This window comes from Amblyomma mixtum, chromosome 1, assembly GCF_055824585.1.
Source record: "Amblyomma mixtum isolate Tamu chromosome 1, ASM5582458v1, whole genome shotgun sequence".
Taxonomy (NCBI): domain Eukaryota; kingdom Metazoa; phylum Arthropoda; class Arachnida; order Ixodida; family Ixodidae; genus Amblyomma; species Amblyomma mixtum.
In genome coordinates this window covers 85,031,044-85,049,319 of record NC_143012.1, presented here as the reverse complement: position 1 = coordinate 85,049,319, position 18,276 = coordinate 85,031,044, and the positions used below count along the sequence as shown (strand labels likewise).

The 18,276-nt window shown below is 45.5% G+C and overlaps 1 protein-coding gene across 1 annotated transcript; it reads right to left on the bottom strand.

The window, feature by feature from the left end:
- Window positions 1-2,194: 2,194 nt before the first annotated feature.
- LOC149367075 (nuclear pore glycoprotein p62-like) lies at window positions 2,195-18,184 on the bottom strand. Its single transcript, XM_089554011.1, has 9 exons — window positions 18,046-18,184; window positions 16,079-16,190; window positions 15,334-15,474; window positions 13,190-13,241; window positions 10,034-10,124; window positions 8,104-8,330; window positions 4,264-4,375; window positions 2,934-3,000; window positions 2,195-2,328 (listed from the first exon to the last, which is right to left on the bottom strand). The coding sequence occupies exons 2-9, from the start codon at window positions 16,131-16,133 to the stop codon at window positions 2,252-2,254; spliced, it is 822 nt and encodes a 273-aa protein (XP_089410137.1). The 5' UTR covers window positions 16,134-16,190; window positions 18,046-18,184; the 3' UTR covers window positions 2,195-2,251.
- Between the last annotated feature and the right edge of the window lie 92 nt (window positions 18,185-18,276).

The following is an 18,276-nucleotide window of genomic DNA, read 5'->3' as shown; positions in this document are numbered from 1 at the left end:
ATACAGCAGTCAAGACTGAAACATGACTCAGGATGTGGAGAGTGAGTGAATGAGTGGGGACAGTGTTAAAATCATTGCAGCATCTCCAAGAAAAAGTTTTCCGACATGAATCTAGGCGCCCAGTTTTCGGCCACAATGAGAAAGACTGATTTATTTATTTATTTATCATCATACCCACAGTGCCATTGTCTGGCATTACAGTGGGGGGGGGTTGAAGAAAAAGTACACAAATGCCACTGCGTGCAGGTGGTTACAAAAAAAAAGATAACAATGAGATAGAAAGAACACGGAATTATTATACACAAAAAATGTCACAGCATGGAAGAAAATGAATCATTTGATAATATGGACACTACTTCCTCAGGCAGCTTGTTCTATTCCGAAACCGTTTTGGGGAAAAAAAGACATTTTAAAAAGGTCAGTCCGGCACCTGTATTCTTTAACTTTAAGTGAATGATCTCTACGTAAACACACGTAATCAGGGTTGGCTATATATTTGGTTCTGTCTATTCCAGTTCTAGAATGAAATATATTACGAAATAATTTTAAACGCAGTACTTTCCTACGTTTTTGAAGTGAGTCCCAACCCAAAGATTTTTTCGCGCTCGTTACACTAAAATATCGCCCATAGTTATTGAAAACAAAACGAACGGCCAAATTCTGCACTCTTTCTAGCTTTTGAACGTCAAGAAAGGGTTTCGGATCCCAGACTGTGCAAGCATACTCAAGTATGCTTCTAACGTTTGTATTATACAGCAGTTCTTTAGTCTTCAAGAATCGGAATTCCTTGCACACTTGTGAACCCTGCTCAGGAGATTGCTGGGCTAGTGTCTTTAGAAATGCATGCCTCCACATCCACAGAGGTAAAAGAAGGAACGCCTGAGCTGCGTGCCCTTGCTTTGGAACTGGCATGGGGTTTACGGGAAGAGTTGGGCATTCGTATATCATGACTGCGATGTCTTGGCTCATAAAGGAGCAGCTGGACATGCCAAGGCTGAGCGTGATCAGTGCATCTGGATGACTGACCATGATCATCACTACTGACCAACTGAGGATCAATGAAAGGCCGACAAAGGACCAACAAAAAGCTAACACGGCACTGGCTCGAAGCTAAGGAAAGTTGCACATCACCGCCTTGCATGGCCTTGTATCGACCGTGCCACTTAGTCTACGTGAAATTGAGAGTCGGGCTTTGAGTCTCATAATTTGTTGAAGAGCATGGAACTCTACGTCACAGCAACGGCGAGAAGACCATGACAACCATTGCCAAGGATGGCTCAGATGTTGAGTATGTAACCTTTAGGCTGAGTTTCCAATCTGAGCGAGCATCCCTACATGCATAGCTGTTTCTTTTTTCAGGTCAGATTATGTTCATGCGCAAGTCAGGCTGCCGTTTGGCAGAAATGTTGTTTGTAGACACAACTCAGCTGCTCAAATGAACAAAATAAATAGGAATTTCCAACACACTGCATCTACCTTCAATAGATTCGTTTGTTATTCAGTGAATGTGCTATGGCCAGCCAACATTCAAAGTAGCAAACTGTGAGATCCAATAGAGGTCCCACTTTGGTTCAAGAGTGCACATAGTTGGGCAATTCAGTCGTACACTGTCCAGCAAGTGCGCTTGTCCTTGTGCTCTGCACGTCCATGTTTTTGTTGCGCAGTCCCTTGCGTAACAGTTCTACTCTGGCTTCAAACATTGCATCGTACTACTCCCAAGCCAAAAAATACCAACCGTAACTTTCAAAAGCCCAAGCAGGACCAAATAGAAGGCAGTTGGCTCCAAACAATTTTCAGTTGGGTTCCAGATAAATTTTTGAAAGTCGTAACTGGTTGTATCTTACTGGGCTCTCACTGTACCATCTCGAGTCGCCCCATGAGGCAGCACAATGAACAAAACAGCAGGCACAGCAAATGATGATGATGATGGCGATTTTATTTTTAATGGTGCAAGAGCATCTGGGGCCAAAGAACGCCACGGCGAAAATTGTTTTCGTTTTCACAAGGTGGGGTCAACGAACCCATTTCCCAAGCATTCCACCCTAAAGAAGCCAAGCCACAGGTCTGGGGAAAGCTTGTGCCCACTGTGTCAGCAGTGGGTACTCGGCGGCACTGGGGATCGAACCCCGCATCTCCAGCAAGCAAGGCAGATGCTGAAGCCATCAGGCCATCGCTACGGTTTCACAGCCAACGATGAAGTAAAACAGTTTATTAGTAACTGTATACAGTGACCTGTGCGTCACCCGGGCCCTCAGCGTTTCAGCAGCGAGTCAGTCCTCTGCTGCTGTCCAGAACGCTCCAGGTCTTGAAGCTTTTGCTGCAAAAGGTCTGTTGCAGACACAAAAAAAAAAAAAAAGGACGGAGCCTTGTGTCATGGATGTGGTACAGGGCAAGGTCGTTGTATTAATGACTTACAAGTAAGCTAAACAACAGTACTGGTGGGCCAAATGCTAACTTTTCCGAACTATACGAAGGACAGGTACAGTTTTTGTCAAAAGTTTAGAGCCCAGGGGGTTCGCTTCTAAGCCTCGCAGTGGGACTCCTGTATCATTCGTGGCAGCCCTACCCTTTGGAGGAGGCAGGACCAGAAATTTTCTTAGCTTCAGCAAATTTTGAGCGCTGGAGATGCATTACGAACCGGACAGTGTGCTTCTGAAGCAAACTCCCTGGGCTCCAAACTTTTGACAAAGGCTGTACTTTAATCCAAGCCTCAAGCCCCCCCCAGATTTTTGCTCCATAAGTAATGGTGGACTTAAAAGGCACGTGACAGGGCAGGGAGAAAGATGGAAAGGTACTCTACCACTTCATCTCCGCACAAAAGAAATTCCTCTCCAGAACTGGACATGACGTTTCTGACTTTGTGATTATACGGAGGTCAGACAAGTGGTTCAAGCTGCTCGATGACGCCGAGTGCAACAACGGGTGCTACTCACCTGAGTTGTGTTGGATCCACATGAGGGCATCCATGTGTGTATTCAGCACCTTAGAGATCTGCTGAAGCTGCGTGGGAAAAAAAGAAACAAAGATTGGTGCGCGCAATTGGGTCTGGTGCCAGTCTTATCAAGTGGACACTAAACAAAGCTCTCAACATAGTCTACACTGGCTAGTTTTCGTTACTTGCAGTTTTCAACGCCTACGGGTGGCGCGATGGCATCGTTGTCATGGAGAACGGAATGAAGGATCGTGCAGCTACCAGTCCCCTTGTGTCTATCGAAGCAATTCTGACGCTGACTTAAGAAACGCAGAGGTGCATCGTAGAGGATGAGACATCTTTTAATGCTAGCTATGTGATCTACTAACTGCTGGAGACCATACAACGCGAAGAAAGAACAAGGACGAAATAAACACTTTCATGTGCCTCTGTTCAGTCCTGTGTCGCAATACTTTGCGATGAAAGTTTTCAACATAAATAGTTAACTAATTTGGCTTCCATGCATCGTAATTTCTGGTATACAGTCTGCACACTGTACCTGTACACGTTTAAAAGCTGAAATTTTGCGCTTTTGGACTATCAACAGGTACGGACGGTACACTCCCTTTCAACATCGTTAACATGGCATCAAGTTCCCTGCGCTTGTTCGATCACGAGGTTGATACTTTCGCTGTGTGTGCACCAACATTTTTTAAGTGCAAGTTGCACACGTTTGTCCTGCGGGCATGAACAACCTAGTGAACAAAATTTCTTACAGAAAAAATTGAGCCCTGCCGACTATACATCGAGTGCGGACCGTACATCGTAAATTACAGTAATTAGCCACATCCGAAACTAATGTACTGCTTTGACCTCGCCCTAGCTACGAAACTCGTGAACATGATAATGAACGTAAAATACAGAACGCTTCGCAAAACATTACTGTGCAAAGGGGTCCGCTACATTGAAATGTTTCATGAGCACCACAGTCGAAACATCTTGAACTCTTCACATTCAAAACAAACTTTTAAAACACACGTCTTCAATATACCTAGCCGGCTTGTGCCTTGATGCTTTTTTTTTTTACATTTTTGATGGCATGTTGTGAGAGTGCATGGTAATCCGTAGCGATCCGTAGCTGAATCTTGTCGTAAAACTTCGGAACGAGGTATGCTGTAACCAGTCACGCTATCGTGACTAACTCATTGATACAACGCTAGAGGAATCTTTCTAGACGTGCTCACTGCATACCACCACTGCATAGGAGTCGGGCCCTTTATTCCCGATGTACAGCTCCAGACTCCAAAGTGTTTTCAGTTTATGGTAATTTGGGAAACTTGACGAGGACTAACCGGTTTGTCCTGTGCAGCAAATGCATTGGCAGCATTGAGCTGCTCCACAATGTCACGGATGTCCCGAGACACACAGTTCAGCTGGGAGTTGATGTTGTCAGCCAGGTGGTAGCTGCAATGCACGAGGCAGAAGAGACACCGCTCAGAAGCTGACAAATATAACGCAAAGCAAAGACAGCAATCTCCGTTCTAGGCGCAATTATTTCATGATGATAGTGAAACGGTGCGCAGCGCACAAAGATTCTGAAAGTCAGCTGGCGTTATACTGCACCAAAGATCATGTCATTTTCATGACCTTCGGAAACAGTCTACATTTAGCAAAAAATCTATAGACTTGCAAATGATTCTCGCTGTCAACAAATGAAACCTGGCCACCCAAATATGGCACTTCCTTTGGCGTCAGCATAAATTCAATAAATTTAAACTGGAGAGGTCCTCGTGCCACTGCAATATACCATACATTGCCGATTATAAGTTGACTCCGATAATAAGCCGACCCCCCCAACTCGCGACCCCCTTTGCCCAATAAAAGTTAGACTCCGAATTTAGGTTGATGCTGCTGCACCCTGCGGTCCTAGCTCGCCCAAAAAGTTTTTTCAGGAGGCCGAGTCATAAAGAAACAATTATTCGTTCACGAGACATCTCTGACTCGTCCTCGCTTGTGAGGACACAGTCGCGATCATCATCTTATGAGCCACTGCTGCCGCTGGTCATTGGAAGCGGTGCCGAGATGCCGCACGTGGAAAATGTCGCAGAGACCATGTCTGTTGGTAGTCCATACCAGGCATTGTTGACCCATTGCGCCACTTCACCCAAAGAAGCTCGCTTCAGCCGCCCTGTTGGTGTCTTTGGGTTTTCTTGCTGGAGCCACTCGTTGTAGAATGCACCGATGCGGTCTTTGAATGGCTTGTTGAGTGCTGCCTTCCGCCTCCTCGGCATAGAACACTTCCGCCCCGCTGCGACGCTGTTTTCCGACTCGGCATAGAGGATGACTTGCCGCTTGAAAGCCCCGCTGTACTGTTGTCGAGGTTGCGGCGGCATCTTGCAAAGCGCACGTCGGGCAGTGACACAAACCACATACACCGCTGTTAGCTGTCGCGTGGGCGGTGTGATGTGCAAAAATGGCGAAAGGCAGACAACAACGTTGCACAACACCACGCGAAAATGCTTCTCGGCTCATGCGACTGGTCACGTGTGGTCTAGTTTTGGATTGGATTTGTAGCTGTCACATTTGTATCAAACATTGCCAGCCTGACCAGCTTTGGCCCTTTTTCCATGGAATTCCCACGGTTTGTCGATAACAAGTTGCTATCATATTAAAACAAACCTTTGGTGCATATCTCAATTAAATTCAAGTTTTTTTAAGCAGATCTACTTTTGCACTGTGTCTGACAACTATTATGGTATTACGAGCGCTCGGGGCGTGATATTATCTGCGACTCAGTCGAAATTACTTTTGACCCCGCATATAGGCAGACTTAAAGACTCCGCATATATGTCGACTCCAACTATACGTTGACCCCCCAACTATGGAAGGACATTTAAAAAAAAACGTCGACTTATAAGCGGAAAGATACGGTAGCTTGTGAACAAAATTTTCTTTTAGCAAATTTTAGGATTAATGATCATGTGAAAGCCTTTATTTCTTCTTTTAAGCAAAACAATCTTTCACATGTTCATGAACTTCGAGTGCTGTGCGCTCTCAGTATGCAATGCTGCGTATACAAGATCCATCATGCTGGCTCTTTAGTACACTGTCAATAATAGAGGCGGCTGTCTCCAACCTCATCGTGCCTTTGTGAAATTTTGTGGCTGCAAATCATCCCAGAATTCAAAAATGGGATGTTTTAGTGAGATGTGCAGATCATGAAAAAAATGAGCAATAAGTTCTGAAACCATTTTCCCATACTGCAACTAGGGTAGGGAGACAACGGCTAGCGGCATGGCCTCTGTTTCTATGAGCCAATTTCTGAAGAACTGAGCAAGGTCTTCTAATCAATTGTGATGTTCCAAAACCAGTGCCTTCCTGTATGAAACTAACACATCTTCGAACTGGCTAACTGGGGACACTGGTGGTTGGCGAAATTAGCTGGAGTTGCACTGGAATGCACTCAAACAAAGTGTTATACAAGCTGGGACTGCACTGGTCCTATTAACATGGTGGGAAAAACTGGCTGCCTGAAAAAAACTGGGAACAGAGACACTGGGCAAACAAAACATACTGTGCAAGAAAGCGCTATTTTAATGGCACACACTTCGCGCCTCGATAAAAAGTGAGGGCATTTTCTTGTCTTTTCAGAGCTGAGATGGGAGAGTCAATCAATTTTTTAACAACGCAATCGACATAGCAGTAACCTCCGCAACAATGATTCACTAACAACTTGCAACGTGCAACAAAAAAACGAGAGCAATAACGTAGGCTACTGTCAGCAACGTGAAAACATGGTTGCTGCTTTCTGTGCACAAGCCATCTGAAGCTAGTGGTATCTGGCACATTACCTGGCAGAACATTCAGGGGGCACTGTTTGGCATTGATTGCGAGACTGTTTGTGCTGCACTAGTGCTTTATTTGACTACACACTTTGACTACACATTACAACTACACACTTTGACTGACGACTTTGACTGCTTCTTTAGCACGACTCTCCCTCTGCTTCGATGAGTTCATGGCTCTGTTCGCAGTAAGGAGGTATGTAATGTGGTCGCCCACGGACGCCTTACGCCCCCTGTCGGAGCGGACGACAACTATTTTATTAGTTCTCGTGTGCTCCAAAAGGCGGCGTCAGGCATCTGTGGGTGACCTCATTACTTCGAATCCGCGCACACTGACGTCATACCGTATTTACTCGAATCTAGGCCGGCCACGATTCTAAGCCGAGACCCGAAAGTTGAAGGTCACAGAAAAAAAAAAAAACTTACCTCGATTGTAGGCCGGCCGAAAAAACAACTGCGAACAAGAGGTACAGCACGCAAACGACATTTATTGCCAGGAACCCGCTCAGGCTGATCCCGAGCTGGCGTTTGGGCGAGGAGACATATGCAACGCCAGCCCGGGATCAGCCGCCGAAGTCCCGCCCGGCTTGAAGATTTGACGACTGCTCTGCAGCGAGTATAACTTTCCGCTTGAAGGCGGCACTATAATGGCACCGCCTGTTTAAAAACCACGCACGAAAACTTCACTGCTGCGAATGTGCTCACGCCACCGCACGAGAACAGAACAAGGCCAAAATGGCAGCCAGTGCTCATGTGTGCTTTGATCAGTATCGGCTAAGGATAGCAACGGCTACGGATAGCAACGGCTACAGTGCTGTCTTTCGTTGTCGTTTTGTGGGGGCGCCACCTGCGTGCTACATTTATTCGTATTTTACGAATACGAAACCTCGAAACGAAATCCTCGAATCTAAGCCGACATAAGAGTTCTACATCTCATCTTTTTGAAAAAACTATCGGCCTAGATTCGAATAAATACGGTAACCATTTCGACCAACCGAAAAGCGTGACACCTCTGCTGACAACCTTCTGTCGACAACCATAAGGCATTAGAGGCTTCCGCCTTAAAAGATGCTTGCACAATGAAAGGCTTCACACTTTTTTTGGACTCGCAACCGCAAGGCCAGTACTACGCTGCCAATAAGAGACTCCATAAGCTGGTAAGACGAATGTTAATTTGAAGAGCTGGTTTTTATGAACTGAAGCTTTGGTTCTGCCAACATCGAGTACATCGAAAAAGCTACCTTTGATTCGACCGAATTTCTGGTCTCCTCTGAGTCTGAACTATCTAGGGTCAGCTGCAGCGCCAAAGAAACAGCAGGATGGAAACGGGGGGGGGTGCCTACGCACGTGTGCTCCCGCTCCAGGTCGGCGTGCTGCTGCACAGAGAGGGCGGGTGCGGTGCGCAGGGCGCTCTCCAGGGGCGCCAGCAGCCGCTCCAGCTCCCCCTGCTGGGCGGACACGTAGTCCAGCTCGTGCTCCAGCCGCTGCTGGTCCAGCTGGGCGCGCTCCACCAGGCCGCTCAGCTGGGCCACCCGCTCGGCGCTCGCCAGGAGCAGCCGATCCCAGGCGTTCACCTGCGTGCCACACACATTCTCCACCCCATTGCCTTTCACCGGAAGAGCACCGCAATGACGCTGTTGTAACTATGGCCAGTGTCTTAATAATAGAACTGACCACTGGCTTATTGGTTTGGTGTATTGGGGTTCAACGTCCCAAAGTGATTCAGGCTATGAGGGACGCCGTAGTGGAGGGCTCCGGAAATTTCTACCACCTGGTGTTCTCTAACGTGCACACGGGCATCTAGAAATTTGCCTCCATAGAAATTTGACCGCCGCAGCCAGGATCGAACCCGCGTCTTTCGGGCCAGCAGCCGAGTGCCGTAACCACTGAGCCACTGCGGCGGGGCCTACAACTGACCACTGGATTAATTTCAAGTTAGATGTCCAGACACTGGACACAGAAACCAGCTCTCAATGAATCGAATGTGGACCAATAAAAGTTAAGGGGGTTTAATTGTCATTATACAATGACAATGGATTAGCATTAGGTCTTCTCCTTGCTTGAAGAGCTAAGGTAGCTGGCTTAGCGGATTAATCCTTCACTTCTGCGGGCTGTTGATGACCGCACAGCACGACCTGGGGGGCTGCAAAGAATCAGCAATAACTAATGCTGAAAAGGTTGCATACGAGAAATTTTTTATTTCACTCAGCTCTCCAGACAATCACAAATCTAGAGCGAGGAAAATCTTCCTTGTTCGTGAAAAATATTAAAGCAGTCAGGTGTGTGACTGTAAAGCGGCACTTGTCACACTCCCGAAAGCTTTCGCAGTTTTGTACCCTAAAATTGGCTTTGTACACTAAAATTGACGTGACGTTCACCGCTATGGTGTCATTTGAAGGTATCTGGCAATCAAAACGGTGCCACTGACAAGCCTCTACACTAACTTGGGATAGAGCTACAGCCGGTTTCCTGCGCTCTTGCAGCAACACAAGCCATGTGAAATATCTTTTCAAAGAGATAAAACTTTTCCTCGGATTAGCTCATTCATTTACAGTCGGTTTTAGTAGAATATAAAGCTGATGAAAACAGCTATATATATTACACTGACGAATATTTCCTCGCACACTTTTGGGTTTCCAACTACGCCTGAAATGCCATGCTCTGAGTTCAAATAATAATCCTCGCTTTGCGGATCAATTCGCACTTACTGCTTTCACTGCCATCTAAAAGTTTAAGCTATTAATAAGTCTGCATCCCCCTCACAGCCAAAAACCAGTGCCTGATCTTCAGCACCGTTGAAACTTCACTGTTTCATCAACGTCATGGTCGTGTTCAAAAGAACCAGCGAGAAAAGAATTTTTTTTCCCTGCAATATATTTTCAATGCTAGTGTCATATGGCATGAAAACTGCTGCCTAAAAATTTGCAGCCAAGCATCTGGTGCCAGTTGTTGATGCGTCTTTAACCTCTTATACCATGAATTTTTTTATCTAATGAAAAAAAAAATAAACTGACCTATATGAATATTACTTTTTGTTTGAATTCTGGCAACATGCAAAAAAAATTTTGAACTATTTGCTCCCATGGAGTGCATTTTTTAAGTTTTGTAGGTAAGTATGAGAAAATACATCTATTCAGTGACTTTCGCTGACTGAATAGCTTCTTTTTGCTTGGATGAGCTGCTTTTCCAGTAAAAAAACTATAAACATACTCGCAGCCTATCAGCGCATACAGCAATTTTTTTTTATTCTACTTCGCTATTCCCCAACGCAGCATACCTGGGTGGCCTGGTTGATGAAGTTCTTCTCCAGCTCTTCCAGCTCCACCTTCCACTGGTTGACCGACTCCTCCAGAAGTCGGTAGTGCATCCTGCAACATTGTCCGCAAACAGTCAGGCACTGTGCGCACAAGTTCATTCCTTAAAATGGTTTGGTTTATGTTTTATGGGGGTTTAACGTCCCAAACCGACTCAGGCTATGAGGGACGCCGTAGTGAAGGGCTCCGGAAATTCCGACCACCTGGGGTTCTTTAAAGTGCACTGACATCGCACAGTACATGGGCCTCTAGAATTTCGCCGCCATTGAAATGCGATCACCGTGGCCGGGATCGAACCCGCGTCTTTCGGGTCAGCAGCTGAGCGCCATAACCACTGAGCCACCACTGCGGCCATTCCTTAAGAGACTGCCAGGACAGTGTTCCTATGCAAGGACCCAGACGAGAATCTAATTCAGCTGCAGCAATCTGGTTGCTGCTGTCAGTGCATTCGCAGGTGAAGTCAGCACTTCACAGGTAATGCGGAGAAAGCAACCGTGCACACTTTGGAGCAAACTACGAGGGAGCATCATTGCTGCCAAGAGCACAGTGAGAGAGGATACTACCAGCAAAAAAGAGAAGAAGTTTAAGGATGAACAGACACCACGAATGCTGGACATCAACTTTCATGATGAAACACTAGCTGAAAAGGAACACGAGGAACGGAAAGGAAACGCTGCAGACAAGCGTTGTTTCTCTTCCATCCCTCGTGTTCCTTTTGCGCTATTGTTACATCACGAACGTTATCCAACCTGCCGAACTTTCGGCTTTGCTTAAAGATATCAACTTGTCCGTGCTCGTTCTTCTTCGCCGCTTCTCTGTATTATACAGTGCCCTGCCTCATCTTCAAAGCCGCCAACTATCCAGCTGTCTGCAGCACGTATACAGGGTGTTTCAGCTAAGACTTTCTGCAATTTTTAAAAATAAGCTACCCGAATTAGATGCGCGCTTTTTCTGGCATAGCATTGTCAGTGGTGTAGTACACCATAATGCAGCTAAGACGTGCGAACTAGCAGGCTTGTTAACCAATATTTAATAGTTAACTTTTAAACTATTACCGTTGGGCTCCTTAATTATTGGAAGGCATGCCGCCCACCGTAAGTAATGTCCATATCCGTTTCTAGAATTTCGAGAACGCGATTATCCTCGTCAGTGTGGCCCAACAAATTTTGGCTATTTCGACGAGTTAGGTTCACTGGAGAGGTTGCTTTGCCTGCAAGCTTCTCAAACCGCATGTACTTTGGCGCGATGTAGGTGAAATTTGTTGGGCCACAGCGCCGAGGATAATCGCGTTCTCGAAATTCTAAAAACGGATATGGACATTACTTACGGTGGGCTGCATGCCTCTCAATAATTAAGGAGCCCAACGGTAATAGTTTAAAAGTTAACTATTAAATATTGGTTAACAAGCCTGCTAGTTAGCACGTCTTAGCTGCATTATGATGTACTACACCACTGACAATGCTATGGCAGAAAAAGCGCGCATCTAATTTGAAGAGCTTATTTTTAAAAATTGCAGAAAGTCTTAGGTGAAACACCCTGTATAATGCTCTCAAAGGCAGAAGCATCCTCAAGCAAGATGCAAAGTGCCGAGTAATCAGCTTTCCTGGTGTACACCAGAATAACTTCAAATGCTGAGAAGAATGGGTGAAAGCCTCGACAGGTAGGCAGCAGAGAAGTGCTGCAAATAGGAATTGACTATGCAAAAAGTTCAGGATCATTTACAACAGAGAAAAAAACAAATGTCCGCTCCCAGTACAATACGAAGTGTAAGCACAAGGCACTGCGGCAAAGCCTATTAAGAGGGGTGCTCGAATACTGAAATTTTCGAATACAACTCCAATCCGAATATGAAGAAAAAATGGCTTTCAATATCTGTTCAGTACAAAAAAACAAATATATTTCAGAAAACTATAAACAAGCAAATGTTGCTGTGCTTATATTTTTAAAACAATGTTTAGTCTTTGCAAATGAAATAAATTGGTGGAGACACTTAAGCTACACCTTAAGGCATGATGCTCTTGATGGGTTAACACCCATATAAGCGGAATTGGTCATTCTCCACTTTACATTCCAAGATCCCCGGGAGTCCTCGTACCACATTTCTGCCGCAGTGCGCAGCAGTTAAGCGATGAGCCAGTGCACTGCGATGGCAGGTGCTCCCAGTGGTGGGCCTTGTGTGACACAGGCTGCCCTTCCCGAGCAACCTCTTGTGAACAATCATTAATTTAATTGTCACCTGCCACAGTGTTCAGTTCACTTCCAATCCGCTGGGCACGCTATAATGATGCCAAAAATTCACTAGACCTATGTTGCCTTCTAGGTTGCTTCTTCAATGTCACCTAACCATAATGTCACCTAACTATATTTGCTAATTATGGTGCTTGGACATAACTGAACAGTTTTATATAACGACACAGTTAAATAACAGTATAAACAGCACAGCTCTGTATGGTAGGCCGTTGGCTACAGCTTCTTTTCAGTCGAAACCAAAAAGCATTGAAGGAAAGTGTCTTAATTACCCGTAATAAATTACCTAATTAGGCTGGAGTTATTTTTCCATAACGTGGGAACTAATGGAGACATACTGAAACTAATTATACTTTTGAAAACAGGAAGAAGAAACACACATGCACACCCATTTTCATTACAACCCGCCACGGTGGCTCAGTGGTTACGGCGCTCGGCTGCTGACCCGAAGGACGCGGGTTCGATTCCGGCCGCGGCGGCCGAATTTCGATGGAGGCGAAATTCTACAGGCCTGTGTACTGTACGATATCAGTGCACCTTAGGTCGAAATTTCCGAAGCCCTTCACCACAGTGTCTCTCATAGCCTGAGTCGCTTTGGGACGTTAAACCCCAATAAGCCAACCAACTTTCATTACAATATCTTTTATAATAAAAAAATTTCACTTCAAGACCCGCGTCTCCCTTTAAGGGGACTGGACGGGGTGCATGAATTAATGAGGTTTCTATTGCAGTGCAAAGACTGCGTAAAATGCGTAACGCACATAATGGCACTCATTCCAAGCATCTACTCTAATAAGCCACGGCTCGTTAAACCATGACCCATGGCCACGGTTGATGCTTTTCTGCTGTACAGCTTTCAAAGGTGCACTTACGATGAGGACAGTGCAGTAGAGCTGGACGTCGGCGCTGGGGCTTGTGTGGTAGCTACAAAAGAATGCAGAAGCAATGAATGACTGAAAGCATCTCTCGCCGTCATTTAAGGGGGGACACTGGTCTTAAGACCTATTTTCCTTATTTTTAGTCCAATTCTAATGAAACTGTACCACCTTGCTCAGTTTTCTATACTGATTTCAACAATGAAATTACCTTTGTCATAAATTAGTCGGTTCCCAGGATAATTCATTTTAATTAGTCATCCATTAGTACCTTGGTGCAAAAAGAAATGCTCCACAAAAAATCATTTTTAATCCATGGTTGCATAGTATGGTGAGTAAAGAGCGCAATAATCAAAACCATTTTTTCGTTTTACCCTCATTAGTAATTTTACAGCTCTTGGAATATCAATATTCAAGGCGTGAATCGATAAACTTTGCGAAATTATACATTTTTGAAGTGCGACTGAAGAAACCTGCTTCAATTATTGCACACACTGTGCCTTCAGGTTCCCTTAACAAACAATATGGCATCTCTGTCTGTCCTAGATGTAGAGATATCGACACACTAAGACAGCCGGATGTCCAAAATTTTCATGCCATTAGGTAAATTGTCTGCTCCTGCATAAATTCAGCTCGTACGATGATCTGCATGTAATATATTATGGCCAAAATGGTGATTTCTTGAAGGAAAAAATTGGTACAGTTGGAAAATAATAGCTGGAGATTCCACACATGTCACTTTTTGAAAACAGATTTTTTGGTCATTTTGTGGTCTCAATGACCAGTGTCCCCCCTTAAGAGACAACCCCACCACTGCTTCAACAGACACAAGACGTGGCTTTGTCACTTTCATTCAGCCATTGGCAACAGCAAGCTACCTTTGGTCTTTGTTGGGCAGTGCTAAGGCACAAGCTAAGCTGACAGGTTGTGCTGCCTCTTGAGCAAAGGCAAGCAGACAGAGGAAGAACGAGAAACGTAAGAAAGAAACTGCTTACAAGGCATACTTATGACTGCACAAAATAACAAAGAACTGGGGGACAGCGATGACGAGATGCCCTAGCAACAACTCTTGCCACCGAAAGCTGCTCATCACCATACACTTTCGCTAGCCTATTACCAAATGTGAGGCCTAGGGAAAATGCCAATGACATCACGAAATATTTATGGTTTATGGTTTATGGGGTTTAACGTCCCAAAGTGACTGAGGCTATGAGAGACGCCGTAGTGGAGGGCTCCGGAAATTTCGACCACCTGGGGTTCTTTAACATGCACTGACATCGCACAGTACACGGGCCTCTAGAATTTCTCCTCCAAAGAAATTCTAGCCGCCGCGGCCGGGATCGAACCCATGTCTTTCGGGACAGCAGTCGAGCACCATAACCGCTGAGCCACCGCGGCGGCGGACATCACGAAATGTGAACATCAACATCATCATCAGCCTGGCTACGCCCACTGCAGGGCAAAGGCCTCTCCCATGTCTCTCCAATTAACCCTGTCCTTCACCAGTTGCAGCCACTGTATCCCCGCGAACACCTAACTTTCCGTCGCCCCTTGCTATGCTTGACTCCTCTTGGAATCCACTCTGTTACTCGTTACAGAAAACACACTCCTCAGCACGGTTTCTCTGCTCGAGGGCAAAATCAACAACTTTTAACTTACGCCTGCAAGCATAACTCACATAGCAGTTTATTATGATTTTGAATGAAAACATGACTAGAGTTCACTTTAGCACAGCTCACAGACTTCAGCGCGAAGTCCGACTGAAAGAAGTTGCTACAGTCACAAAGATATGCCATGTCACAGTGAGAAATGTTGTGGCCAGATGGGATTTTTACTGGTTCTCGGATTCTCGGCGGTACATTACTACTTGGCTGTTCGTCCCATAGGGTAAGGTAAGGTACAGTAGTCTTGACATTCAACAGATGGCGTACTGTAGTACCGTGCAGTTCGGCGTCCCAAAAAAAAGCCCCTGTTGGCGTTCACTATCACCATCAGCACAGCGCACACCAAAAGAAAGGAGGTGTGTTCATTACACGAAGAAAAAAAAAATTGCACTTCCGGACAGCCAAAGTAGGGAGCGCGCCCATTATACGCGAGCGAATATGGTACAGGAGGAGAGCGGCAGATGCCAACAACCTCACCAGTCACAGCTGCAGCAGTGGCGGCGGGAGTCGCAGTGGCAGGGGCTGCAGTGGATGGCTGCGCAGCTGCAAAACCTGTCGACGGCTGCTGCTGGCCAAAGCTGAACGTCGGGTTCGTCTTGTTGGCCCCGAAAGAAAATGCTGCGAAACACACGTAGGACACTCGCTGCAACTTTTCTGACCACTAGCCACTGTTTTCCGGGGGGGAGAGAAAAAAATCCTCTCCATAAGTCCACCTTCAATCGACCCCACTCAGCAGCCCGTCAATGCAACACAAACGAGAAAAAAAAGAAATCGCCTTTCGGGCTGCAGTGTGGTAATTACAGCAGCAGTAGCCTTTCATCTATGTTGTAGCATCACTAAGGTTTAGAGTGGCTTTGAATGTCAGTTGCCATGCAGTTTCCTCCAGTCCTACTTCCACTGAGGCTCCAAGCCAAGTGAGGTGAATGAACAACTGTCCTAGAACAAAACTATAAACATACACAGTTCCATGAGTAAAGGGAGCTAACATACGGCCAAAGTGGAAGAAAAGTGGTTTCGTTCGCTTGCTTGCAACAGAAAGCTTGTAGAGGGCACCAGCACGTTTTTACAGAACTGAGGTTGTTGAAAGCATTTATCTTGCGGTAGATGTGCTTTACCTCAGCGCTCCAAATTGTCTTGTTGTGTATTGTGGTGTACTATGATCAACTAATGCGGGTGCAGATCACATAACACAAAAAAATAAATTTTAAAGAATGCAATATACTGTTTGTGGGCTGCGCGCCAAAGGTGAAGCCGGTAGTTGTCGTGTTGCCACTCATCCTGTTTCTTGCACAAGGTCCTCACAGGGATGAATCAGGGGACCAGTGGCAAACACCCTGCAAGATAGACATCATTCATCCATGAGGTCGTGTCAAGACAGACATCATTCATCTATGAGGTCACTAGTTCTCCAAGCTGGACAGACACAAGGCTTCAAAAGGAACTCTCTTCAATCAGTGCACATGCAGCATACTGTATATGGCATACACCTTTAATAAGACACAACTATGACATCGCATACAAGTTTTGTGCCAGTCTGTGCATGGTAGCAAGAAAAGTGAAAAGATAAAAAGTGGTTGGTGAGCAAAGTTCAATGGTGCATGAGATCAAGAAGTTTGCAGAGATACGGTGGCCATGGCTGGCAAAGAAGACGGTTAATTGGAGAGACATGGCAGAGGCCTTTGCCCTGCAGTGGGCTTAGTCAGGCTGATCATGATGAAGAAGCAGATGAGGCTATCATGTGCCAAACACACGGTTGGCAAGATCTCAGTGCTGTGCTGCCAAACTACTGCTTTTTAAGTGTTATAGTTTGCTTATGACATCTCCTCATTTTAGGAATCTAAGAACTTCATTCTCTTATAGAAGTAAGTTGGGGTGGAAAGGGATGTGTTTGTTGTAAGACACTGTTAAATGTTTTTTTTTCTAAGCTCTTCAGGTTTTCTGCGTGAAAATAAAACCTGGTTTAGTGTGATCACTTCGCCACATAGTTCACAAAAGGAATTTCCATGTTTCATGAATATAAAGTAATGTGTAAGATGCGTATGTGCAATACGGAGGCAACAAGATGACTTCAATAAAGAATTCTTGGTGTTGACACGGTTTCCATTGGATGGCATAAATGATGCCAATATAAGTAGTCGCATCTAGAACGGCAGTCATGACGACCACACCTGTTTTTCCATCAGCAACGTGCAAGCTTAATGTCCTCGACTCTGTTACAGTGCGACTGCAACCGAACGACCGGGCAGACTCCCTCTTGTGTCAGTAACTTCCCTTACTCCCGGCCAATTCTTTAACAGTTGCACGACCATTCACCTGCCGGTGTGACAGCGGCGAAGCAAGCGAGGATAAGAATAAGGCTTGTCTTGCAGTGGGCGTAGTCAGGCTCATGATGATGATGACATTCTCGCTGGTTTAGCCGCTTCGTGCCATTATACGGCGTTGACAAGTCGGCGGGTCAATGGTCGCGCGATACTGCTAAAAAACTGGTCGGATGTAATACATCCCGGCAATGTAGCCCTCAAACCACATGCGGTCGCCCCAGGTAGCATACAGAAAGGATGCTGGTACGAGGAATGTCCAATTCCAATCAGCTTTTCCGTCTGGACTGCAACTTCTTTATTATCAAGAGACTGTTTGAACTGCCGTCTTCAGGAACCACGGTAAAGAAAAAAAAAAAACAAGAATACGGCATTCTTGACAGCACAAGTGTTGCATCGTTCTAGGCATGAAGAACACAGGAGGACACGAAGCACATAGCGTCCGTACAGCAAGCATTTCTATACTTCTATCGCGTGAGCGCGTGTGCGTGCATCGCGCTACTTCTTCCTCTTTATAATAACAAGGGGGAACCTCAGTCCACTAGCCTCTATAATAGTAAGTGTGCTCCGTGAAATGAACTGCGATGGAGTACTAACGAATAAAGTCGTTCATGCTCTAGACAAGGCGTTAATCACGCAGCGAAAGAAGAGAACTAGCCAAGCTACAGATTCCTTGGCGCTTTTTTCGCTTGAAACTATCTAGAATACAAAAAAAATATACATTTCTTCCCACAAACAAAAAAGCACGCATAGAAAAGTAGGCAGCCCTGAAGAAATGCTACCGGTCACTAAACTGCGTGCTCGAACGCAAGTCCTTTTGACCAGGACGGCTTCGTTCCTGAGCACTAACGCACAATGAGCAATTACTTGCCTTTGAAAAGGGTGCACTTTGAAGAAACTAGATGGAATGAAGAGCCGCTCACAGCCCTTTATTTCCTCCAAATTATCAGTAACTATTAAGAAACTGAAACGCGCGGCCACACAACATTAGCTGCTTTGACTTGGATTGCTTATTGTCTGATTCTTGTCATGCTTGTCGATTTCAAGACTTTTCTAAATTTCCTCTATTTTTAAGTATAACACATTGTTAATACCACATTTT